Below are 22,079 nucleotides of genomic sequence, written 5' to 3' on the forward strand. Positions count from 1 at the left end.
TGTATGTTACTTTCGTATTCTTTTATCCTTGAAATGAAGACTATTAAATTGATTATTCCTGTCAGTATTATTTCTCGCATTTATATCTAATTATTAAAAAGTTTTAAAGAATGTCAATAATCATTCTGTTTGACGAATAGTTGCTCTCAGTTGCGGAACGTGTGTGACATTTTCGGATTGTACCTTTTTCTCGACATTTTCCACTTAAATAAAATAACATCGTTTAATTTTGAATATTTTTTATTTTATGTGTTTAAAAAAGACGCATCTTGAGACATGATGTTTCTGTAAAAAAATATAATGTTAACTGTTTTAGATTGTAAATGATACTTTGTGTGAAATTTTAAATCTTTAAATTTAATGATAGACCATGTATTTTATTTAGAGTGAGTCATAGTCTACTGAAGATTCTTTGGAGACAATACTAACGTACATCTATGTTACAAAATGGCTCATTCGTTGCATTCTTAATCTGAAGCTACGTAAATTTTTGACTGATCCAAAATAAATTTTGTTGCTACAAATGTAGCCGAGCTTTCCAATGCAACTAAAACATTGATAGTATTTGTTTGTCTCAAAAATGCTGGCGATATCCACACTTCAAGCTTTTATTGGCTTTCAGTGTTGCGAAAATATAATTACATGTATTATGAATATTAGTATTATATCATATTTTTTCCTCTTCAGAAATTATACTGCTTTTTCTTATAAATTATATTTAAAACAAAACTCAACCGCCTTTAGTCAATGCATACACTGACTTTTAATTTTTATCTACTCGGGTTTCATAATTTGAGAGTCTTAATTGAATGTTCACTTACAGTCTCCGAGAAACGCTGACCAAGTGTTCTATTATGATTTGCACTTTATAAACATTTGCCAAGTTTTATGAAGTTAAAATATCACTTCTTCATCTAGTTGTTTTTTTTTTTAATTCCTATACATTTATGATCAGGCCTCGGGATTATGAAACAATTTCAGACTAAGTCATAAATGATTATTTTAATGATAATATGACGATTGAAATTTGTGATTAACAATTCTATTTCAAGACATTTTAATAGCACTTCAATTTTGTCAGTGTTTTCAATCAAGTGACGTTGTATAACTTTTGTTTTAAGTCTCAGATTGCTTCACGATCCTGGAGCCAGATTATCATAGATCCGCCAAATGTTGGAACTCTTTTTTATTGAAGAGCACAAAAATTACCGCGGGGCGTACCGCGAAAGATAGTCAATGTGTTTACCTTGACTTCGAGCAAAGAAATATTGATTGGTAATTGATCGATGTACCTTGCTCGCAATGATGCTACAAGAAACTAAGATTTCAGGTGAAGACGAATGTAGTCATGAATAATTTACTTACCCATGAGGATATTCTGCAAAAGCAATGGTGTAAGCAATGATAAGAGAGAAATAGACAGCTGTTCACAAGTGATGATATGTTCTTCTCAGTGTTCTGATATTTCCGATCCGATGTTGTATCTTGGATGAATGGAATTTGTCGGTGATGTATGTTTAATATATTTTTAAAGCATTTCATTTGTTTTAATCTGTATTATTCATTTGTTTTAATGTCATTTGAAAGAGAAACTAATCAGACATAATTATGTAGAATCTAAATCGAGCAAGACTGATCTATGCTATTTTTTTCACAGGCTTTCTAACTCCCAAAGATGATGACTTTTCAGAAACTAATAATTTCAATATTGAACATGTGCATTTTGCACTTAGAGTACGTACAAACTCAAGATGAAATAGGTAAGCTTGTGATCAGTTTACCCACAACAATACATCAAATGATTTTTTATTAGGTTAAATGATTATTGATAATTTTTTATAGTTCTAGCTATTTGTATTTATTTATACCTTTTTGATAAACAGAATTTGCAGTCTCGCCTAAAAGTCAAGCTGTGTTGTATGGTGGAAGCATAACACTAAACTGTGATGCAAAGCGGTTGTCCTCGCCATCTGACCAACTTTCCTACGCCTGGTATCTAAATGGCGGGCCACGCCCCCTAGGTAGTTCCATATTTGTCAACAACTCCCTCTTGGTTCAGGACATCCAAGAAGCAGAATTAGGAAACTACACATGTGTGGTATCTACAGAGGAAGGTTTACAGCTCGCAGTTTCTCCACCTGCTCAAATCATTCATGCTTGTAAGTGTATAAGTAAAAAATACCAGATAGTAATACAAAAAATTGCTGATGAATAAGCAACATACTGCTTTTATTAATGGTGACCTGAAATGCTTTTAATATCTACTTGTGGTAGTGTTTTACAAATTTATATTTTACATGGAATAATTTTATTATTGATATAGTATTAAGGTACTTACAACAAGACTTATATTTAAGGTGATACAATTTAAATATTTTGTTAAACTGTATCAATTGATTTGGTTGAATGTCGTCAGAGCTCAGTGGTTAAAGTATCAGTTTTGTGAACTACAGATCACAAATTTAATTTTTGAGAAATTTTTTTTATCCAGAATTGCATATTTTTTCACTTATTTGACTTATATATATACTTCTCATGAATCATGATATCTGTCGATCATTTTCAAGTAATTTTCTGCTGAGTTAGAAACTATTTCAAGGTGTAGTGAACAACCTTAAAGGATAGATTAAGAATAAGACTCAATATCGTTAACAATATTTAACTCTTTTTCACAAATGAATGAATACTACACCTCTCTGCATTACCAGGTAACTTTGATTAGTAACAATATTTCATGTTATGCATCTTTCATTCTAACAGATATCAAGCGATTCCTTATAGACCCCATTGGTAAATCGGTAACAGAGGGAGATACAATAACGTTGGACTGTGTTACTGGAGAGAGTTCCCCACCCCCAGACATTTTCTGGGAAAAAGACTCTGTCCCGTTCACAGGGGGATCACAGTACAATGCTACATTTAAAAGTGCTTCCTCTCTAGGATTTGTTCAACAGTTCAGTATGAAACTTGTGATGGTAGCCACTCCTGAGCACAGTGGGAAATATAACTGTGCTGCCAAGAACAGACTGCTGGGCATCACTGTCCGCAGTCTACAGGTGTACGTGGGTGTCGCAGGTAATAACAACTTGTTTCAAGATATGCTCCCAATCTACTGATATGAAAATTATTACAAAGAATTGTTATGATTAACATGATCTTGATAATGATGCTTTAACATTTTTCTTCTTTACAGCGTATAAATTTGCTTCAAGGGTAGACTTGAATCAGTTTCAGAGGAATATTATAATTCCAAAAGGCCAGCCTTTTGTCTTTAATTGTCCAATAATTGGATACCCTACCCCAGCAATTACTTGGCAGAAAGGACAAGTGCCTCTGAGGTCCAACACCACTGACCATACACTCCTGTCCAATGGAAGTGTCTTCTTTCCGTCCTTCCAATTAACTAACCAAGGATACTATATTTGTGAGGGAAAAAACATCCTTGGCATGGACAGATCCCCTGACATTGTTCTACAGGCAGCATGTAAGGATAAAAATATATTTTGATGAATAGTACTAGTATTAAACCTTACTAATCCCACATTTTAACAACATTTATATTTACTATCTGTATGAATAATTCTATTGTATATTGACTTTGTCATTTTTGAAAATTTCAAAAATATTTTCAGACATAAATTGAATATGCCTGCACTTGTTATCTAGCAACAAGAAATTCAATCGAAAATCAAAATATTTATATATATTCATCAACCTCATGAATTCCAAGGTTTTAAAATATACCGTAACTATTAACACTTTATATGAATTTATATATTTAATTAAAAATTCAATCTTATACTTTTAGACATTGAGTATGCCTTCACTAGAGATCCAACAACAAAATATGCCATCGCGGGCCAACCAACAACCCTCTCTTGTTCTCCCCCCAATTCCTACCCCCCAGCCAATGTCACCTGGTATAAAAACCAACAGCCATTGACCAACCAGTTCAGTAATACCAGTAAGGCTGTCTTCATTGTGGACCCTGCCAGTGGAATATGGGACCTTTATATTGCTGATGTCCAGAGAATCCACGAGGGCGAGTACTTCTGTGTTGCGGAGAATATCTTTGCCGTCCCAACGTCTCGCACCTCAAAGGTTGCATCACTCAAAGTGGGAGGTAAAGAGCAAACATTTACAAGTACATCGAAATGTGTTTGTAAAATAAATGATATGAGATAACATGTAAATATAATTATATGACATTTACAAGGTCATGAATATTTGTTACAAAGAGATGAAATTTTGAATGCAATGTCTCATAGATATAAAAATTTCGTAGTCGCTTGTAATGTCATGGGTATTCTAGTCGCAAAAAATTAAATGCTAAATCATTAAAATAACTTTAATTTGCTTTGGTAGGAGCTCCCACCTTTGTACAGCCCCCTGTAAGTCAGTCGGTCATCAAAGGTCAAGGTCTGGTTCTGATTTGTCTGGTTCAGGGTGATCCAGAACCAGAAATCACCTGGTTGTTTAATGGAAAACCAGTAACAGATGGGGCATACACAACAGCATTCAGGTTTGATTATAAGCACTGAAATATAATGTAAAGCAAGTTTGATTGTGATTTAACCAGTGATTTTGCAACCAAGGTTTCAATTATTATAACCATAATTATAGCATGTATTTTGTCTTGAAAATTTTTATAACTCGCTTAATTTTTAGTAAATGGAAAATTTCAAACGATAAAGTAATTAAGATAAGGATTAGTTTGAAGTATTCATTAATTAGCATAAGTTATTTTCAAAGTTTAATCTGGGGAGTTATGTTTTTGTAGCATGAAAAACCAGGAGCTTCACATTGCCAATGTGAATAAGGCTTGGGAGGGCTACTTCACGTGTCGAGCCAGTAACTCATACGGAAAGTCAGAAGCTATGGCTTATGTGACTGTCAAAGGTATCAATTAATTAGGAGAATTGCATAATCTCTAATGAGAATATACATATTATACACACAGTTAATTAGTTCTCTTATATGTACATGTACAATCAGAATTGATGCATATGTGTTTTGCAGGTTGACAGTGTATGTTCATTTTGTGTTTATTTCATTTCCGTATATAAGTTGTATGATTAATATGTTTTGATGGAGTCACTCAGGTAACATTGCAGTCATTCCCTATCTGTCATCATTTTTCATGCATCGATCATCTTTAGGAAACTTTTAAAAATATATAATTTCCTCCTTTAAACTGATTAAATGTCAACCATAACCTCCATTTGGGAGCATGAATATTGGTGTGGAATGCCCATACCCTTAAGGCCAAGTTGAACACACTGCATTTTGTGCGATTTTGGAAAATCTTTTAAATAAGTCTGGCATCTGGCAAACATGACTGTATGTGTATACCAAATTGTAAAATTCATAACAATCTAAAAGATGTTGGGCTTTTTGGAATCCAAGGAGTGGGGTTATTTTCATTTTCAGGAGTAGGGTTAGGCTACAGTTGAGGGGGGCTCCAACTTTACAAAGGAGAACATTAAAATTATTTACAAAATTCATATGTTATTATGTATGGTTGTACATGTACTTGCATGCAAGCATTTTGACATATTGTTAATTCTTTAAAATTGTTTGGACTTTTGCCCCTGGAAATTCTTGGGCCTCATAAGCCATTTATAATCCCTGTATAAACAGTTGTTTAAGATCTTCTCAAGATCTGCAATGTTCAATATATATGTGATATGACTGTAAAATCATCCTGTAACAAAGGCACTCAATAATAAACAGAAGAATATGCAGAGGATTTTTTTAATACAGGATCTAGTAAATGAAATTATTCAGATATTTTGTTTATGAGTACATAAAGCTGATTTTATTATGTCTATTGTTGCTCAGTTGAGCGATGTGGCCCATGGGCATCTTGTTTCTCTGCAATGAGGGGTATTTATAATAAGCAGACAAATGAATGGTGTAGTTATTATGCTAGGATGCCTCCATCAACGTTATGAAAGTCATGGTTCTTTCTTTAGGGATTCTGGTGTTTGGCAGTGCTGAAATGTTATACATGTACGTTAACTTTTTCTATCAGTGCCTGTTGTGATCACCATTCCACTGGTCAATTTGACTGTCACTGTTGGAAATCAGGCATTCCTACCTTGTGAAGTTTATGGAGATCCTGCTCCCAATGTCACATGGGATAAAGGTAAGAAGAAAGCAAATTATAAATACATGTATCTGTGATTGCCACATGTTTTATTGTTGCTGTATGTCCCATTCAGAGCATTTTACTTCTTTCATAACTGCATGCAACCTTTGACTTCTAGCTGGACCATCTAGTAGGGAGGTTACTGGTTCAATGTAGCCAATGACTGCCTTTGATACTGGAACACTGACCTACATGTATTTCAATAATTCATTGCTTGAATACATTTGCATGTAATCCACTCACCCATTGCTAAACAAAAAATTTAATTATTTTATAATTATCCATTGATTGTATTATTTATTTTGTTTTTAATTTTAAAAAGTCCCAATATTTTTGTTAGACGGTGAGTTAGTTCCCCTGAGCCCTCGGATTCGACAGACAGTGGATGGACTTATCATCAATAACGTGACACTGTCAGATGCTGGGGCGTACAGCTGTTTGTCTGTGAATGAGGCAGGAACAGCCCAGTCCTCAGGGACCCTCACCGTCCATGGTATGCTGCTTGTTTTGTTGGTAAAGGCATACAGCTTAGCAACCTTATGGTATATAAAGTTTGCTTAATAGATAGTAGTTAATCGTGAAGGACATGAATATTCATCAGTACCTGTATCGGTATATGCTTAGAGGTTTTCTGCTGGTTAAAGGACATGACGTTATAATCTTTTGTTTGTCTGAGTTTGTAATGTTTTATGCTATGTTCACTGTATATACATTTACTTACTTTTAGTTGTGTAAAATATACATGAATGGAAGAAAAAATTCATTTTCCCAGACCATAATACATGTATTTTTAGGATTTTTTTTATCTGAAATATTGCAATATACAGTGTATACTAGCTTGGATGTTCAATATAAATTGTGAAAGTGAAAGAGGTTTTAATAGGCAAGTTTACTATAGAAAAAAAATGCAAATTTTATGAAATAGTATACTGATCATTTAGTAAACCATTTTCCTGTATCCTTTTCAGCTCCACCAGTTTTTACACAGACTCCACAAAATATATCGGTGGTTCTAGGTGGTCCTGCTAATATTTCTTGCAGCGTAGAGAGCCACCCAGTTGCAACTATAGCATGGCATTTCAATGTAAGCTATATGTAGGCAAATAGTGTCAAAAGATGTAACCATTATAGTCCTATGAATATCATTTTCTAGTACATGTATACGTATTTGGTAGTGAAAAATTATTACTTTTTCCTTTGGTAAAACCCCTTACCCATTTAGCATGAACTACTGTAAATAGAAAATCTTCCTATAAAAATTCATTATCAGTTTCTTTGGTAAAACCCCTGACCCATTTAGCATGAACTACTGTAAATAGAAAATCTTCCTATAAAAATTCATTATCAGTTTCAACTGCTGTATAAAAAAGGGAAGTTTTTTATTGTTTCAGGAACAACTTTATTTATTTTGAGTGATAAGTGTATAACGAGCTCACTTCCTTACCAACTTATGAATTATGTATGCAGAAGCTCTTGATATTCATTTTACATCCTCAAAAGCAATTGATAGAGAATAAAGAAACATATGAACTTTAAGGTGTGACATGATGATTGATCAACATTCATTGTACTTGTTTATCGTGGGGTACCTAATTTTTCCCTCTTAATCATCTCTCTTTCCTTTTTGTTTGCTAGGGGACCCACCTTCTTCCTGATGGAGTCTATGTCAGTCTTGACAACAGCTTACAGATTGCTGTGGTGACCTGGCAGCATGTAGGAACATACACCTGTGTAGCCACCAATGTGGTCGGTTCTGAAACCAAGTCGGCAAAACTCTCTGTACAAGGTGCAGAATGTTTATTTGCATATACATGTACTAGCACCTTAATATTAAAATATACTGTAGTAGAAACTGTACTAGAAACTAATTCTGCAATGCCATAAAATTGTATAGGCATTGACTTGTACATACACAAGTACTTAATTATCCCTTTCCTTCCTGATTTTAAGTGTTCACCTTTTAAAAAAAAAACAGGTCACACATTTTGCAAAGTACAGTCATTCTCCACAAAAGTATAATTTTAGCTCTATATTCTTAATATTTTAAACTGATTTTTGATGTGTAGCAGCATTGTTTTATATGACTCACTCTATATAGTCAATTTGTTTTCAATAAGTCCCCAGCCTGTTCAAAGGCTGTTCCACTGTGTTATACTGACTCAATACATGTAGTTTTCAATAAATCATTTTATATTTTTTTCTAATTGAAAAATATACCAATTTCATACAATTTAATGTGTAAAATTTAGCAACACTCAAATACCTTGTATTTTCCACCACAGACCAATTGTTGGAGCCTCAATGCTAAATTTATTTTAAGACAAATACCATTTGAAATATGTAAAATTTGGGAAAAAGTATGGTGCATTGGTCAAATGTTATATGCTACATGAATTGCATGTAGTTATCTAGATTTTCCTTTCATTCAGTGCCCCCCAGAGTGAGGTATATACAAGGAGACCTGATTGTTATAAGGAATAGGGCCACTACCCTCACCTGTAAAGCTGACGGCATACCCAGCCCCCAGATCAGCTGGTTCAGGAGGGGGTCAGAGATTTTCTCCTCCCTGGATGGGAGGATTATAGTAACCAGTGAAAGGCAACTCCTCATTAAGTTTGCCAATGCAGCAGATAAAGGTACAAATGTACTGGTAATTTAAATGGAAACATGGATATTACTAGGTATCGTCAAATATCTTTTATGGTTGTTTTTTTTGTTTTGTTTTTTTTTTTTAACTTTTTTCGAAATCATTCTTCAACATTTGTTTGCACATACATATATCTAGTAAGAGTGATGTCAAATAGCAGATGTAAAACTCTTTGACAGCATTAATGTGTATTTTATCTAATTTGTGAAGTATTGATTTTACCAGTACATGAACTTTTGCTGTATTTTCTGAAAACTTAAGTTGAAGTCATTTGAAAGGAAAGTGTAATGGCAAAGTTTTTTGAATGGTGCTACTTAATTATGATTGAATTTCAGTCATTTGATAATTAAATATAATTTCTTCATACACCTAAAAAATAAAAATCCTTTGTTTATCCTGTGTCTACATAGTATAATAGACAAATGCAAGGTTTGATTTATACCTGTGCATATTATTAATTATTTACGTCTACCGGTATATGTTCTTCAGGTGATTACACCTGTTCAGCTGTGAATGTCGCTGGCTCAGATGAGGCAGAAGTATCTCTTCATATTGTTGGTAAGGCCAGGTTTAACATATATTTTACAAACAATCTTGTACCGGTACATTTATGATTTTTGTATTTGCATGTTAACCGCATACCTGGCCATGAGGCAATAAAACTTAGATGAGCTCACTTTTGATCTCACTCTCAATTTTCCACTATATATTCCTTGTCTAAGTTTTATGGCCCTGGGGCCTAATGTACAGTAGCATCAAAGAGATTGCACTCAGTTTTCAAACACTAAATCATGATATACATGTACGGTGTATATTTTGTTCATACTTAACAATATATAAAATCTGATATGATACACTGAATTACAGAGCCTCCACTGCCACCAATCTTGTTGGATCCCATAGCAACGTCCTCGACCTCTGTGACCTTGAGATGGGAACCAGTCACACAGAACTGGTACACATCGGTCACAAACTACATCGCCTATTACAAACAAAGGTAGTATATCAGCATATTACAATACCCTCATCCATTACAGCCCTATCTCTAAAAAGATATATCAGTAAACATAATTTTGTATTACTCAATACTATATTAACTACATAGTTAAATGTCTAGAAATTTTATTTGACAATGAAATTATCATGCACAACAAGTAACAAAATTGAATAGATTTGAGCAAGACTAATTTTCAGTATTTTATATGAATGTCATGAAATATGTTTCTTTTGAATATCAACTGTATTTTTCAAATTTTATTATTTCGCTATGAAAACATGATAAGATAGCTTATAACTTAAACCTTAGATACCGATATATAGTAAATAAAAAAAAAATCATGTAAATTTTACTTTAATAAAAAATCTTGTACTATATACATGTACAACACATGTAAAACTGTAGCCCATATTGAATAGCCATAAAATTCACTTTGTCTACTCTATAGTTATTTTTAGTTTATTTGCACTGATACCTGTAGTATAAATCTATATTATGTAATTAGATGACTTGTTTCTGAATATTATCCTCCATATTCATTGAATCTACCCATGTTTACAATGTATCTTGTTCAGTCGATCTACATGTATAAGCCATATTTCACAAAAGAACTTAATTAAACTATCAAAGATAATTTCTGATGTCATCAAATAGGTTTAACTGGAGTAAGAATAGGTTGAAGTCTTATGATAAAAGTAAATTCAAATGTACAGTATATAGCTTGAGTTCTTCTGTGAAATGAGAATCATGGTTATATATAAAAAAGATAATATATCTGCATACAAAGCTTAAACCCAGTATGTAATTAAATTGTACATGGATTTTTCTTGATGATTGAACTAAGAATTTCAGGATGTCTTTTTAAGCATAGAACATGATTGCTGACAGGTAATTAATTGGATTTGATGGGTTATATTGACTTTTGTTTGGTTTTTCCTTCTCTCTAATGTAACCTAGCTAACCTTTGCGGCATTTCTTTAGAATACTTGTATTAATATTTAATTCTTCAAATATCCTTATATCTTCTCTTTCCTTTCGGGTGCTTAAACTCTTTTTTCTGCATCATTATATATACTCGTACAGTTTTGTGTGGTCTGTTTTATAACGAAATTTTTAGGATTTGTTAAATATGGTAGTTTAACTACAGTATGTAGTACATGTAATTTGTAAATATACATTGCTATTGTCAAAATGTCCTAATTAGCAATAAAAATATTTCCATTTTGCAAATAATTTCTATATTAAACTTGAAAATTATGAAACTTCATTTTTGATAAATGTCTAGAATGTTATATTTTGAAAAAATTCTGAAAGAAATGTTATGAAATGTGAATGTTTTGTGTGTGTTATTGAATGATACTGTTTTTTTCAGAAATATATCTCTTTATATATGTATCAGAATTGACTATTTAAAAAAAAAAAACTATAAAATGTGCATTCTTGGTCATTTATTGCTTTATTCATCTATTGTAGACATGAAGTGATGTACACAAAGTATGATATAATGGCAGGCTCTGGTGAAGTGTCACACAATGTTCATAATCTAAAGCCTGGGATTGAGTACTTATTTGTTGTAACAGCCACAAACCAAGCAGGGGAGGGTGAAATGAGTAACAGCCGTTCAGCAAAGACATTTAATGCTGGTGTGATATGATTACATGTATTATTGTCAAAGACTTTACATTGAACTCTTTGCATATACATGTACATGTATAACGCCCCGATATGTTTTTCAATCTTTTTGAAAATATATTTTACAATCTCTAGACCCCTCCAGCCCCAGAAATGTACGTTTAAGTGATGTACAGCCTTACTCACTCACTGTAAGCTGGGAAATTCCACAGACAACCAATGGAATTATTCAGAAGTATCAAATATGGTATCAGATTGTCCATTCAAACAAGGGTAAGTGGTTCTGAATACAACAATTATAAATTTACCCCCTAATTCCAATCTTAAAACGCTTACATGTAAGTGATCTTCTTGCTCTAATTGTAGAACCAGAGAGGATCCTGGTACAGGCACCAACCGTGTCCTACACTCTGACCGGGCTACTAGCTTACACTGAGTACCAGTTTAGTGTGAGAGCTGCTACAGTGGAAAATGATGTGGATCTCTGGGGAAACTCCTCCAACATGGCTGTCACCAGAACAGAGGCTGCAGGTACTTGGTCTATAGTGTTATATGAATGAGATGTGAATTCCGATGGCTAGTATGTAGTTTTTACTTTGCAAAGGTGCTGGTCAGTAAAAATTTAACACATGTTTTTGATGATTTCATAATGAAATGACACTGGTGAACCTAATGACCTTTGTGTCTCAGATTAGAGAATCTTATAAACTTTAGCTATTCATTGTTCAAAATGCCTTTAAATGATCAGGGGATCATTGAATTTTAATTACTGGTACATTATTATAAGGAGTGAAATCAATACACATCAGAAGGCAAGGGAATTTTATCTAGCCACAATTTTATTTGTAATTAGTGGAAGTAACTTTAGTAAATTATAGGATGAGTATATGGATCACTCTTAATTCATTTGAATGAATTACAGTATTTTTGGGAGTTGATTTTAATCAACTCTCCTATGCAGTTACTCGGACAAACCGAAAGTGAAACAGTGTTTGGACCTCAGCACAAATCAATGCTGCTGACTAGACTTAATTCTTGAAAATAATTGATAAATTCGATGTAATGTATGCTAAAGCATTGTTTTTCAAGGAAACTTATTTATAAATACCTTGAAAATAGTCAGATTTTAAATGGTACGAACAATTTAAATATTTTTTGTAGTCGTATGTATTCCTACGCCAGAGTTCAATATAGTCTAGTTCAACTCGACGCCCGGCTGTCTCCGTAAATCATTGTCTGAGATTTACGGTACAGCTGAGGGTTTGGTTGAACAAGACTAGAGTTCAATATGTCTTGGATCCATACAATTTTCGAGAAATATTTCTATTACTGATACATAGTTTGATTGAATTAATTTTATCTTTAAATATTATTTAACATGATTTGTGCTGAGGTCTCAACATTCTTGTCGAAAAAGTACAAAAATTCATTTATAAAAATGTGCGTAATTCAAATTAGAAACTACATGTACTTGTCATGCAAAATAACATATCATTGATTTTAAAATAAATAAACATCGACAAAATCAACTCCCGTCAGTTCTTCAGTACTTTGATTATATTATGTGTATTTTATACAGCTCCAAGTGGAGCACCTGCATCAGTTTCAGCAAAGGCAGTTTCATCAACAAAAGTTGAGGTGTCCTGGAAGGTAAAGTTTTGATTAAGTTTTATTATGGTTTCAATTTTAAGGGAAGACAACTTGGTTTAAGTTGCTTATTTACTAAATATACATGTACAACAACAGATGACCAACAAATTTTGTTAACTTCATCGCTTTACTTGTACAGTAAAACTCGATTATAGCGAAGTCCAAGGGACCAATGGATTTACTTTGTTATATCCGAAATTCGTTATATCCGTATAACGAATTCCTAATAATAACTATCGCAAATTCAATATATACATTTTTTCTTTCTCCAGATGATAATTTTTGCTAATTGAGGCTTAAAATGAAAATACATTACTTTGATACTTTTGATAATCGGATTATGAATCGAAAAATTTATATGAAAATAGATTCATTTAAACTATTATATTAAATAGTAGTGCAAAATTTTTAAACTGTAAAGAAATTCGTTGTAAAAGTGTTAACATTATTATTCACCTCTACTTAAATCAGTTCGCTATATCCGTAAATTCGTTATATCTGAACTCGTTATAATTGTAAAATTTTGCAAAGATTTGTTAAGAATTTTATCGGGCACTTGAAAAAGCTTTGCTATATCCGAGAATTCGCTATAATTATCCGTGTTCATACTAAACAAGTTTTACTGTAAAATTTTAGCTACTACCTGACAGTCAACACAATGGACCAATGAAATTCTACCACATTACCTACAAGTCAACCTCACCAACAGCTGGGGGTTCTGAGGTAGTATCTGTCAATTATACTGAGAACTCAGCAGTGATAGATAACCTCTCCCCCTGGACAGAGTATAGCATCACAATACAGCCTGAGAATGTGGCAGGGAGAGGGCCTTCTAGTGATCTCGTTATGGTGAAGACTTATGCTTTAGGTTTGTCTACAAGTATATCATACGATACCCATGTATTACCTTTCTTCATTTCAAAGTTTTTGGAATTAAATGTATGTCTTTAAAAATGTTGATTATAAGGTGTTGTTTTGTATACTCAGATCAAGGGGGAGAGTTCCCCTTCCCTGGAGAATTCAATTTTCTTAAATTTACATAGTAAAATTACTGAAAATATGCCTCGGACCCCCCCCCCCCTTGCAAACATAAATATCCCTCGGACCAACCCATTATTTATTTAGTGGTGACCAAGCGGATTAAAATTATCTTCATGATTATATGATATATACTGCTTACTCTTTCAGCCCCAAATGCTCCTCCAACAAACATCAGATTAACAGCAGTTTCCAGCAGTGTAGTCAACATCCAATTCAAGGTTTCTTTGATTGTAAAGCTTTCTTAATGACATTATCAAATTTATAACAATTGGATTTTTTTCACAATTGCTTACATGTTTTTATGAAGATGATTATGCAAAAAAAATATTACATGTTTTACATATTTAGAAAATTTGATGAAATTTCCGAAAATTAACCTCACATTATTAGAGAAATATTTTTATTTAAAAATTAGAAAGGGCACAGTTTTAACTTTTCACTAATGTCTTGTGAAACTTTTTGACAGTTACCAGACCCTTCCTCCTGGAACAGTGACCCTTCAGGAATTGTGGTGGAGGTTCAAAAAGATGGAGAGAAAACTTCAAGGGAAGTCACTCTTCCTACTACCACAGGTTCCCTACCCTACAATATCAGGTGATTTATTTAAAGTTAAGGTATCCCTGATTTTCATTGTTTTGAAATTGAAAAAATAAAAGTAATATTACTTATATTAACATTAAGAACTGAAAAAAAGAATCAAGAAATAAGGAAATATAGATTTGGTTAATGAATTAAGTCAGTTAAAAAGTTCTGAACATATAAGTGCAAATTCTTGAAGATCATGTGGAGAAATTATATCTATGTAGCAGATATTTAATCGACAAAACAATAATAAAGTTACTCATTAATTATATACTCTGGTTTCAGTGGCCTTGAACCCTGGACTCTGTACAATGTCCGAGTTGCCCTCTACACGTCCTTGGCGGTCAATGGGACAGGACCCTGGAGTGACTGGCAACTAGTGCAGACTCTCCAAGCAGGTGAATTACTGTTCAAAAACACTCAGTTGGTGTCTGTAGCATTTATAATGCATGCAATGTTTTCCAGTATACATGCATTATAGTATTTGACTCTTTCTCTATACTGTAGAGTCTAACAAAGTTCGATCTTTTGGATACCAAGCAACTCCAACTAGTGCTACTGTGTACTGGTCCCCTCCTGTCAAACCAAATGGAGTCATCCAGTTCTACACAGTGAAGCATTACCCTTTACCACAGACAGACAGACAGGGTGGTCTCTCTGATCTAGCAGCTCTCTACATGAGCCCTGTGCCATATACAGAGGTGTACAATGCCTGTGAGATACTCAGTGAACTCAATGTCTCAACATACTCACCAGTGGTGGATGCTGTTCTCAATGCCATCTCCCAAGATTCTGTTCTATCTAGTATTCATTTGGATCTAATTTTCAATGTTACTAGTCATCACTTTCTTTCAAGTAATAACACAGATGAAATAATTGTTAATCAGACTGTGGATATCATTGCTACATCTTTAAACCACATAGATATAGTTTCCCTGAAATGGATGTCTGACTGGAATGTCTGGACGTTGGATCTTTGTTATGGATTGCTTTGGGTTAGAGATAGTGAGTATCCATATATAGGTTTATAAGTGAATTCTTATGAATCATCATACATTGAAATTCATTAGAAGTGGGTATCATATAATATTTAAAAAAGCTAAATTTTGCTGTTTGCATAGAATGAATGTTTTCATTTGCAAGGTCTAGTATCCCAGAATACATCAGAGACACGCACTGTCCTCGAGGACCTGCAGTCATCGACAGAGTACATGGTGGGAGTATCAGCTGTAAATTCTATTGGAGAGGGCACTACATCAGTTCACTCTGTGAAAACAGGTACTTTTCCAATAGTTACTGTGCAATCATGTTAATGTAATTTCATGGGTCACCATCTCCTTAAAAAGATAACACCATGGAATCATTAGAATTTGGGGGATTTATATGGATTTTGTGGGTCACCCTGACACCAAGGAATATAAAACTTAATGAATTAAAAAAAAAACCCAAAAACTCCAAAAAATTATATCCTCATGAACTTCTGAAAAATGACAATAAAAATTGGCCCAGTGATTCCTCATGTTGTGCAAACAAACAAAATGACAGTACAATATATGATACACTCTGTATCAGTGGGTTTTCTTTCTTTTTTTAGATCCTCCTCCTCCAGCACCACCCCCACCAGAAACTACAGAGACGGTTACCATGGAAACCACCACCATCGTCCTTGCTGACCCCCAACCCCAGGGTCAGGAGGAGGACAGGCTGCCCGTCTACCTGGGTGGAATAGCAGCTGGGGCAGTTCTTGTTATCTTTATACTGGCCCTAGTTCTTTGTATCTGCATTAAACAAAGGCAACGGCAAAATCTAACTGACTATGGGAACTTTGGTAATTACGGTACTTAAGTTTCCTGTTCTATTTGTCTGTTTTTGAGTCTCTCTCTCTCTCTCTCTCTCTCTCTCTGTTTCTCTCTCTCTCTTTCTCTCTAAGACCAGTATTGTAATTCTTACATGTATTTTACATATAAAACATGTATCAGAGTCACATAATCTTTTATAGATGCAAATTCATCAGAGGCAAAGTTTGGAGAAATGCCAAGAGAGAGATCACCAAGGTACAAACAATAAGTAAAAGGCTGTGGTATTGTCATAAAATGTGTCTATGTCATAAAATGTGTCTATGTCATAAAATGTGTCTATGACAAGTTGGGCCATGATTGCCAGTCTTTCATTTGTTTTTCTTATATTCAGTATGTCCACCAAAGCCTCTGAAGATAACAATAATAGAGACAACAGACTGTCCACCTCCAGAATCCACTTCTTGGGGGATGCAGTCAAGTATGGCACCAACTCAACTGTGTCAGAAACACAGGTACGTTCAAACTGGGTGGTGTTAGTAGATTGATCTGCCTGCATGCACCACATGAAATTACATTTTTCACATTGTATGATATTACTTGTAATCTCTAATCAATGATCAGGGACTAAAAAATCACAATTATTGAGATAAATATTACAGCATAATACACAAGGTATCAGTGCATGCTTTTTTAAAATTTTTAATCACACCTGTCTACCTTTCAAATATTAAGATGTCAACAATACATCTATCCAAAAGTATTAAAAAGGTGTCATTCATTTGCATGTGTGTAGCATATTTATGTAAGCCATTTTATACACATACTGTTAATCATCTCAATACTAGATTTAACACAAATGCATTTCTTTAACATTACACCCAATAAAGGACACAGTGACACACATAGATGTACAAGTCTTTCTGTCATTAAGTATATGACTATTTTTTGGTTGAAATCAGCCATCTTGTTTCCAGGGCTATGGTCATCTGAAGGAAAGTCAGTCTGTGGCAGCCTCCTCTACATTCCCAGGAATCAGAATCCACAAGTCAGAGGAAACTGGTGAGTGTCTGGCAAATGCATTATTATACATAAAAGGTACTTTTGTTTCTGACTGTCTATTGAAATTTGTTGGGTTATTAAAGAGAATAGAAGGCGAGGCATTACACTTCATTAACATGACATATTTTCATAGTAACAAACCTAACAAGTCTTCTGGGTTTTTTTCATAAACCAAAAAGTTGTGTACGGTATGTTAATAAATTGAAGAAAGAAATACATCCAAAAAGATGTTATTTTCGCCATGATGCTATCTACAATTTGCTACTAGCTGTCTATAGAAATGGTGATGGCAATCATATGATGTTTTATCCAATGAGGCTGTTTCATTCTTGTCCTTAAGCAAAAAACCTGTTTATTTGCTGTTGTATTAATTTTGATTAAAGGGACTTGGACACGATTTGAGTTCAAAATTTTAAATTTTATCTTTCCATTTTTAATGTTTAGAATCGTTAATATGGGTATTTTTAATGCTTTATCAAAATCTGAACGTCAGATATTGAGTTATAAGCAAGATTCAGAGTTTGGAATTCTTTGTTTTGTAAACAAAGCACTAGTCTTGCAATTGTTTACATATGTGTTTTATTGGTATTAGTTTCAATCAAATGTTGCTTTCTTCTATTGATAGTATATTTTATAAACACATTGAACAATTCTGCCTTGTTTCTTATGATTATTTTGTCAAATAAATGGTAATTCAATACTTTACATTATTTGTAAATAAATATAAGACTCAAGCTTTGTTTACATAACAATGATTTCTTACCTCTATATCTCTCTTATAACTTAAATTATAGCATTCAACTTTTGGTCAATCATTCAAAATGTGCAAGTAAACCATTTTATATTGAAAAAATAAAAATTAAAATGTTGATCTTAAATCGTGTCCAAGTCCCTTTAATTTACTTAAGTAAAGACCAATGAGCGATTGATTGATACTTTGTTCTTGTTCTGTTCAGGTATTGAGAACCCGTCCTACAGAGGGGGTGTGTCCGACCCTGGGGGGGAGTGGCGTCCAGATCAGGAGTCGATCTGTGTGTCCATGGATCTCTCCGCTGAGGAAGTCTACTCCAGGGTAATTAGCTCTAATAGTCCTGTTAAACTGTTAAAAAACATTTGCACATGTAAATAATATAGCCCATAGGTGCTTGATTTTATTTTAGCCTTATTTTTGGTAATAGATTCCAAGCCTTCTTGTAAAATGAATATAAGGAATATTATTTTGATTATTTTATTCCATAATACGACTTCATAGAGCCTAGCCTTACTTATCCTTACAGTTTAGCAGCAAAAAAATCTTGGCACATAATCTCTATCTCTTACATAATGAGTATTTTCTAGAACAATTTTCAGTGTGATTAAATTTCTCCTAAAACAAATTTTTGTCTTACTTTAAAGGCATCCACGTTAAAAAGAAGAGCTCAAATGAAGTCCGCAAATGCTGAAGCAATAGCTGTAATGCGTAACAGTAATCTGCCCCTGGGAATTGATGACACTGACTCCCTTATTCCTAATGACTCTGTGGTGGTCTATGCAGAGAGAACAGCTCTGTAGCAACTCAGTTGTAGAATGATTATAAGTATTTTGAATTTAAACCAGAGAGAATTTTTAGCTCACCTGAACATCTGTTTGACAGTCTCTAAACTTTTCTTTTTTGACTTCTTCTTCAGAACCAGAGGGCTGATTTTAACCAAACCTGGCACATAGCATTTATGGATGAATGATATTAAAATTTGTTTAAATAAAGGGCCATGCTCCCTTTCAAGAGGGATAATTAATGAAAATTTGTTAGTACAGGTAACTCTCGATAGCTCGAAGTCCATGGGACCGAGGAAAAACTTCGAGGTTTCAAGAGTTCGAGTTTTCAAGAGTTCGGAATTTTCCAGGTTGACCGACGGGTTTTAAAATTAGTCTTACCGGATGTTATGATTCAGCCATTTATTTAGTGCTAACCTTACGCACGTGCTTAAACAACGTTTTCTTTTCAGTAAAATATACAGAAATGGATGTTTTTCTTTAAAACTGAATAAAACAGCTATTAAATAAATTCATAATAATTATTTATTTTATGCATCATATTAAGACCAGATTGCTCAGTACTACTGTACTGCAAGACGATCGACATGTCATAAATGTGATAACTGAGTTCCACCAATTGTTCCCACTGTACAGGTCCTTCACCAGCTGTAAGAACTTGTTCAGCAATAATCATTATAATGACAATGATGCTGCTAAACATAATTTTTACAATTTTATAATTTTAAAATTTTGACCATGGCTTAATATCATCGTTTCGTCTCAATTAATTTCTCATTTTCATTGCGTCTCCAAATTATCGTAAAACGGTTGGTGTTGATTATAGTTTAGGTATCGGTATGGGCAATCATCAAACAATTATCCCCTTGCAGGACCAGTGTCGCCTAAATAAACAACCCGTGACACGGGTCCCGCGTCTAACGCCTGGAGCAATTTAAATGACCAAGTAGGTGTGAATTGCGTATAGCGCTTGGAGATACAGGGCGACTTCGAGGGATCGAGAGTAAAAAACTATAGATTATGAATAACGGGACTTCAGTTTGACTTCGAGGGATCAAGGGTTTCGAGGGATCAAGAGTTCGAGAAATCAAGAGTAAATTTGCTTAGTTATATAGGGAAAAAAAATCGGGACCCTAGCCTCACTTCGAGCGATCAAGAACTTCGAGGGATCGAAGTTCGAGCCATCGAGAGTTACCTGTATTTTTTCAAAAATCTTCTTCTCAAAAACCAATTGATCAGACAAGATGTCCATTGGTAGTTTAAATTCAGGTAGTGTAGATGTAAGTTTGTTCAAATCTTGATCCCTGCAGGGGGGGGGGGGGGGGGTCATATTTATACATACGAATATATAGTGAAAAATCTTTTAAAACCTTCTCAAAAACCAATTGGCCAGAAAACCTGTAAATTGTGTGGGAGTATCCTCAGGCAGTGTAAATTTATGATTGTTTAAATCATAATCCCCAGAGTAGGATAAGGCCACAAAATGGGGGGGGGGGGTTAATTTTTACTTGGGAAATTTTGATTATTCTCAAAAACTCAAATGGTAACATATTGATAATATATTAAATATGGTATTATATGCAAGCATCTTGACATTTTGATTCTCAACTGTTTAGACTGTTGATAAATTTTGGGCCATAAAAGGGGTTAAAAGTTTGGAGTAGGTTTATATTTAAATGAACAGTTGCATAAAATTTTCTCGAGAACTGTAATTCTTTATATGTGATATGACTATTAAAATGTCCAGCTTCAAAAGTGTCTCAATGTTTAGCAAAAGAATATCTGGAGAAAATTTTGAAAATCTTTTTATACTATTTTACTACACTGTCAAGATATTTTGTATTTGTATCCATAAAGCTTGTTTATAATGGCCAATGTTGCTCAGGTGAGCGATGTGAGCCATGAGCCTCTTTTTTGATAGAAATTTTTGTTTCAAATGTTGTCTTGCAATTGACATATTGTTCATTCTGAGTGTTTTGCACTTGAAAGTTTATAGTTTATATAAGAGTCACATTTAGGTAGTATTGTTACGGTAGTTTAATTTTGTTTTAAGAATTAAGTTTATACATTTTTAATGTTGTAATTTATCATAGAGTGGATGTTCACTTACATGCATGTATTTACATTAACATATTTTCAAAGTACATGTGTGTGCCATGTTCTAGACTAGTTTCATATGTATCTTTATGAATACATGATAAAATCCATTTATGTGCATTACTTGTATACAATGTATATACATGCAATAGTATTAGATTGATTTTACAATTTCATAATTTTTGTTTGACCTTTTAAAAAAAATGTACATTGTACATGTATATCTACACGAAACATTCCAAATTTTATTATTGCTTAATTTAAAATATAGTAACAATGTTGTGTACCAATTAAAACACAATAACAAACAATCACTTTAATGTATCTTGTCATTTTGATCACATGTAGTCAATTGTTTCACCATCATGTATTAATAATTGATAATAAAATATTCAATTTACCTTAATTAATTCATAACTACTTACTTGTAAATGTAAAAGTTCAGAATATGCATCGTGTCATTTCTGTCATTCAGTATTGCTTATTTTCAGCTGTATTACAAGGCGATACATATAATTTACAGTATGGTTATGATAGGAAATATGTATTAACATCACGCAATCCTTTGTTCAAGGTTCGATGTGTGAATTTGAGTGCTCTGTGATTGGGATTTTCAGAAGTGTATCGGTTTTAATACATATGTACCACTATTTGAATGTAGTGTTTTTAAGATTTTTACAAGTTGTACACATTTGCCTCATTCATTTATTTTTTCTAAAAACAGAGGACAACAGTTGGTGTACTTGTTGTTTTTATAATACGTCAACTTTGATCCTTCACTGTTCACAAGAAATACAGTTGCTTTACAACATTTGCTTTACTTTCTTTTATTTACAGTAATATGTGACTTATTCACAAAACTCTTGATTTGTAATTATACAGTCTTGTCCA

General features: G+C 33.4%; 1 protein-coding gene across 4 annotated transcripts; it reads left to right on the top strand.

Moving 5' to 3' along the window:
- The first annotated feature begins 1,215 nt into the window (after positions 1–1,215).
- Positions 1,216–21,999, top strand: LOC128192719 (cell adhesion molecule DSCAM-like). 4 transcript variants are annotated; one of them, XM_052865637.1, is made up of 31 exons: positions 1,216–1,511; positions 1,658–1,760; positions 1,884–2,159; positions 2,761–3,075; positions 3,194–3,484; positions 3,809–4,123; positions 4,366–4,522; positions 4,781–4,899; positions 6,035–6,148; positions 6,492–6,644; positions 7,120–7,235; positions 7,787–7,937; positions 8,581–8,787; positions 9,288–9,356; positions 9,666–9,795; positions 11,269–11,438; positions 11,563–11,700; positions 11,794–11,958; positions 13,007–13,077; positions 13,714–13,945; positions 14,266–14,336; positions 14,585–14,712; positions 14,986–15,098; positions 15,208–15,705; positions 15,844–15,978; positions 16,295–16,537; positions 16,700–16,754; positions 16,891–17,011; positions 17,459–17,558; positions 18,515–18,630; positions 18,954–21,999. In XM_052865637.1, exons 2-31 carry the CDS (start codon positions 1,676–1,678, stop codon positions 19,107–19,109), a joined length of 5,010 nt encoding a protein of 1,669 aa, XP_052721597.1. In that variant the 5' UTR covers positions 1,216–1,511; positions 1,658–1,675; the 3' UTR covers positions 19,110–21,999. The 4 variants fall into 4 exon arrangements, with proteins under 4 accessions (XP_052721597.1, XP_052721600.1, XP_052721599.1 ...); XM_052865640.1 differs by having other exon boundaries at positions 17,474–17,558; XM_052865639.1 differs by having other exon boundaries at positions 16,295–16,528.
- The last annotated feature ends 80 nt before the right edge of the window (positions 22,000–22,079 follow it).

The sequence above is a fragment of the Crassostrea angulata genome, chromosome 7 (genome assembly GCF_025612915.1).
Source record: "Crassostrea angulata isolate pt1a10 chromosome 7, ASM2561291v2, whole genome shotgun sequence".
Taxonomy (NCBI): domain Eukaryota; kingdom Metazoa; phylum Mollusca; class Bivalvia; order Ostreida; family Ostreidae; genus Magallana; species Magallana angulata.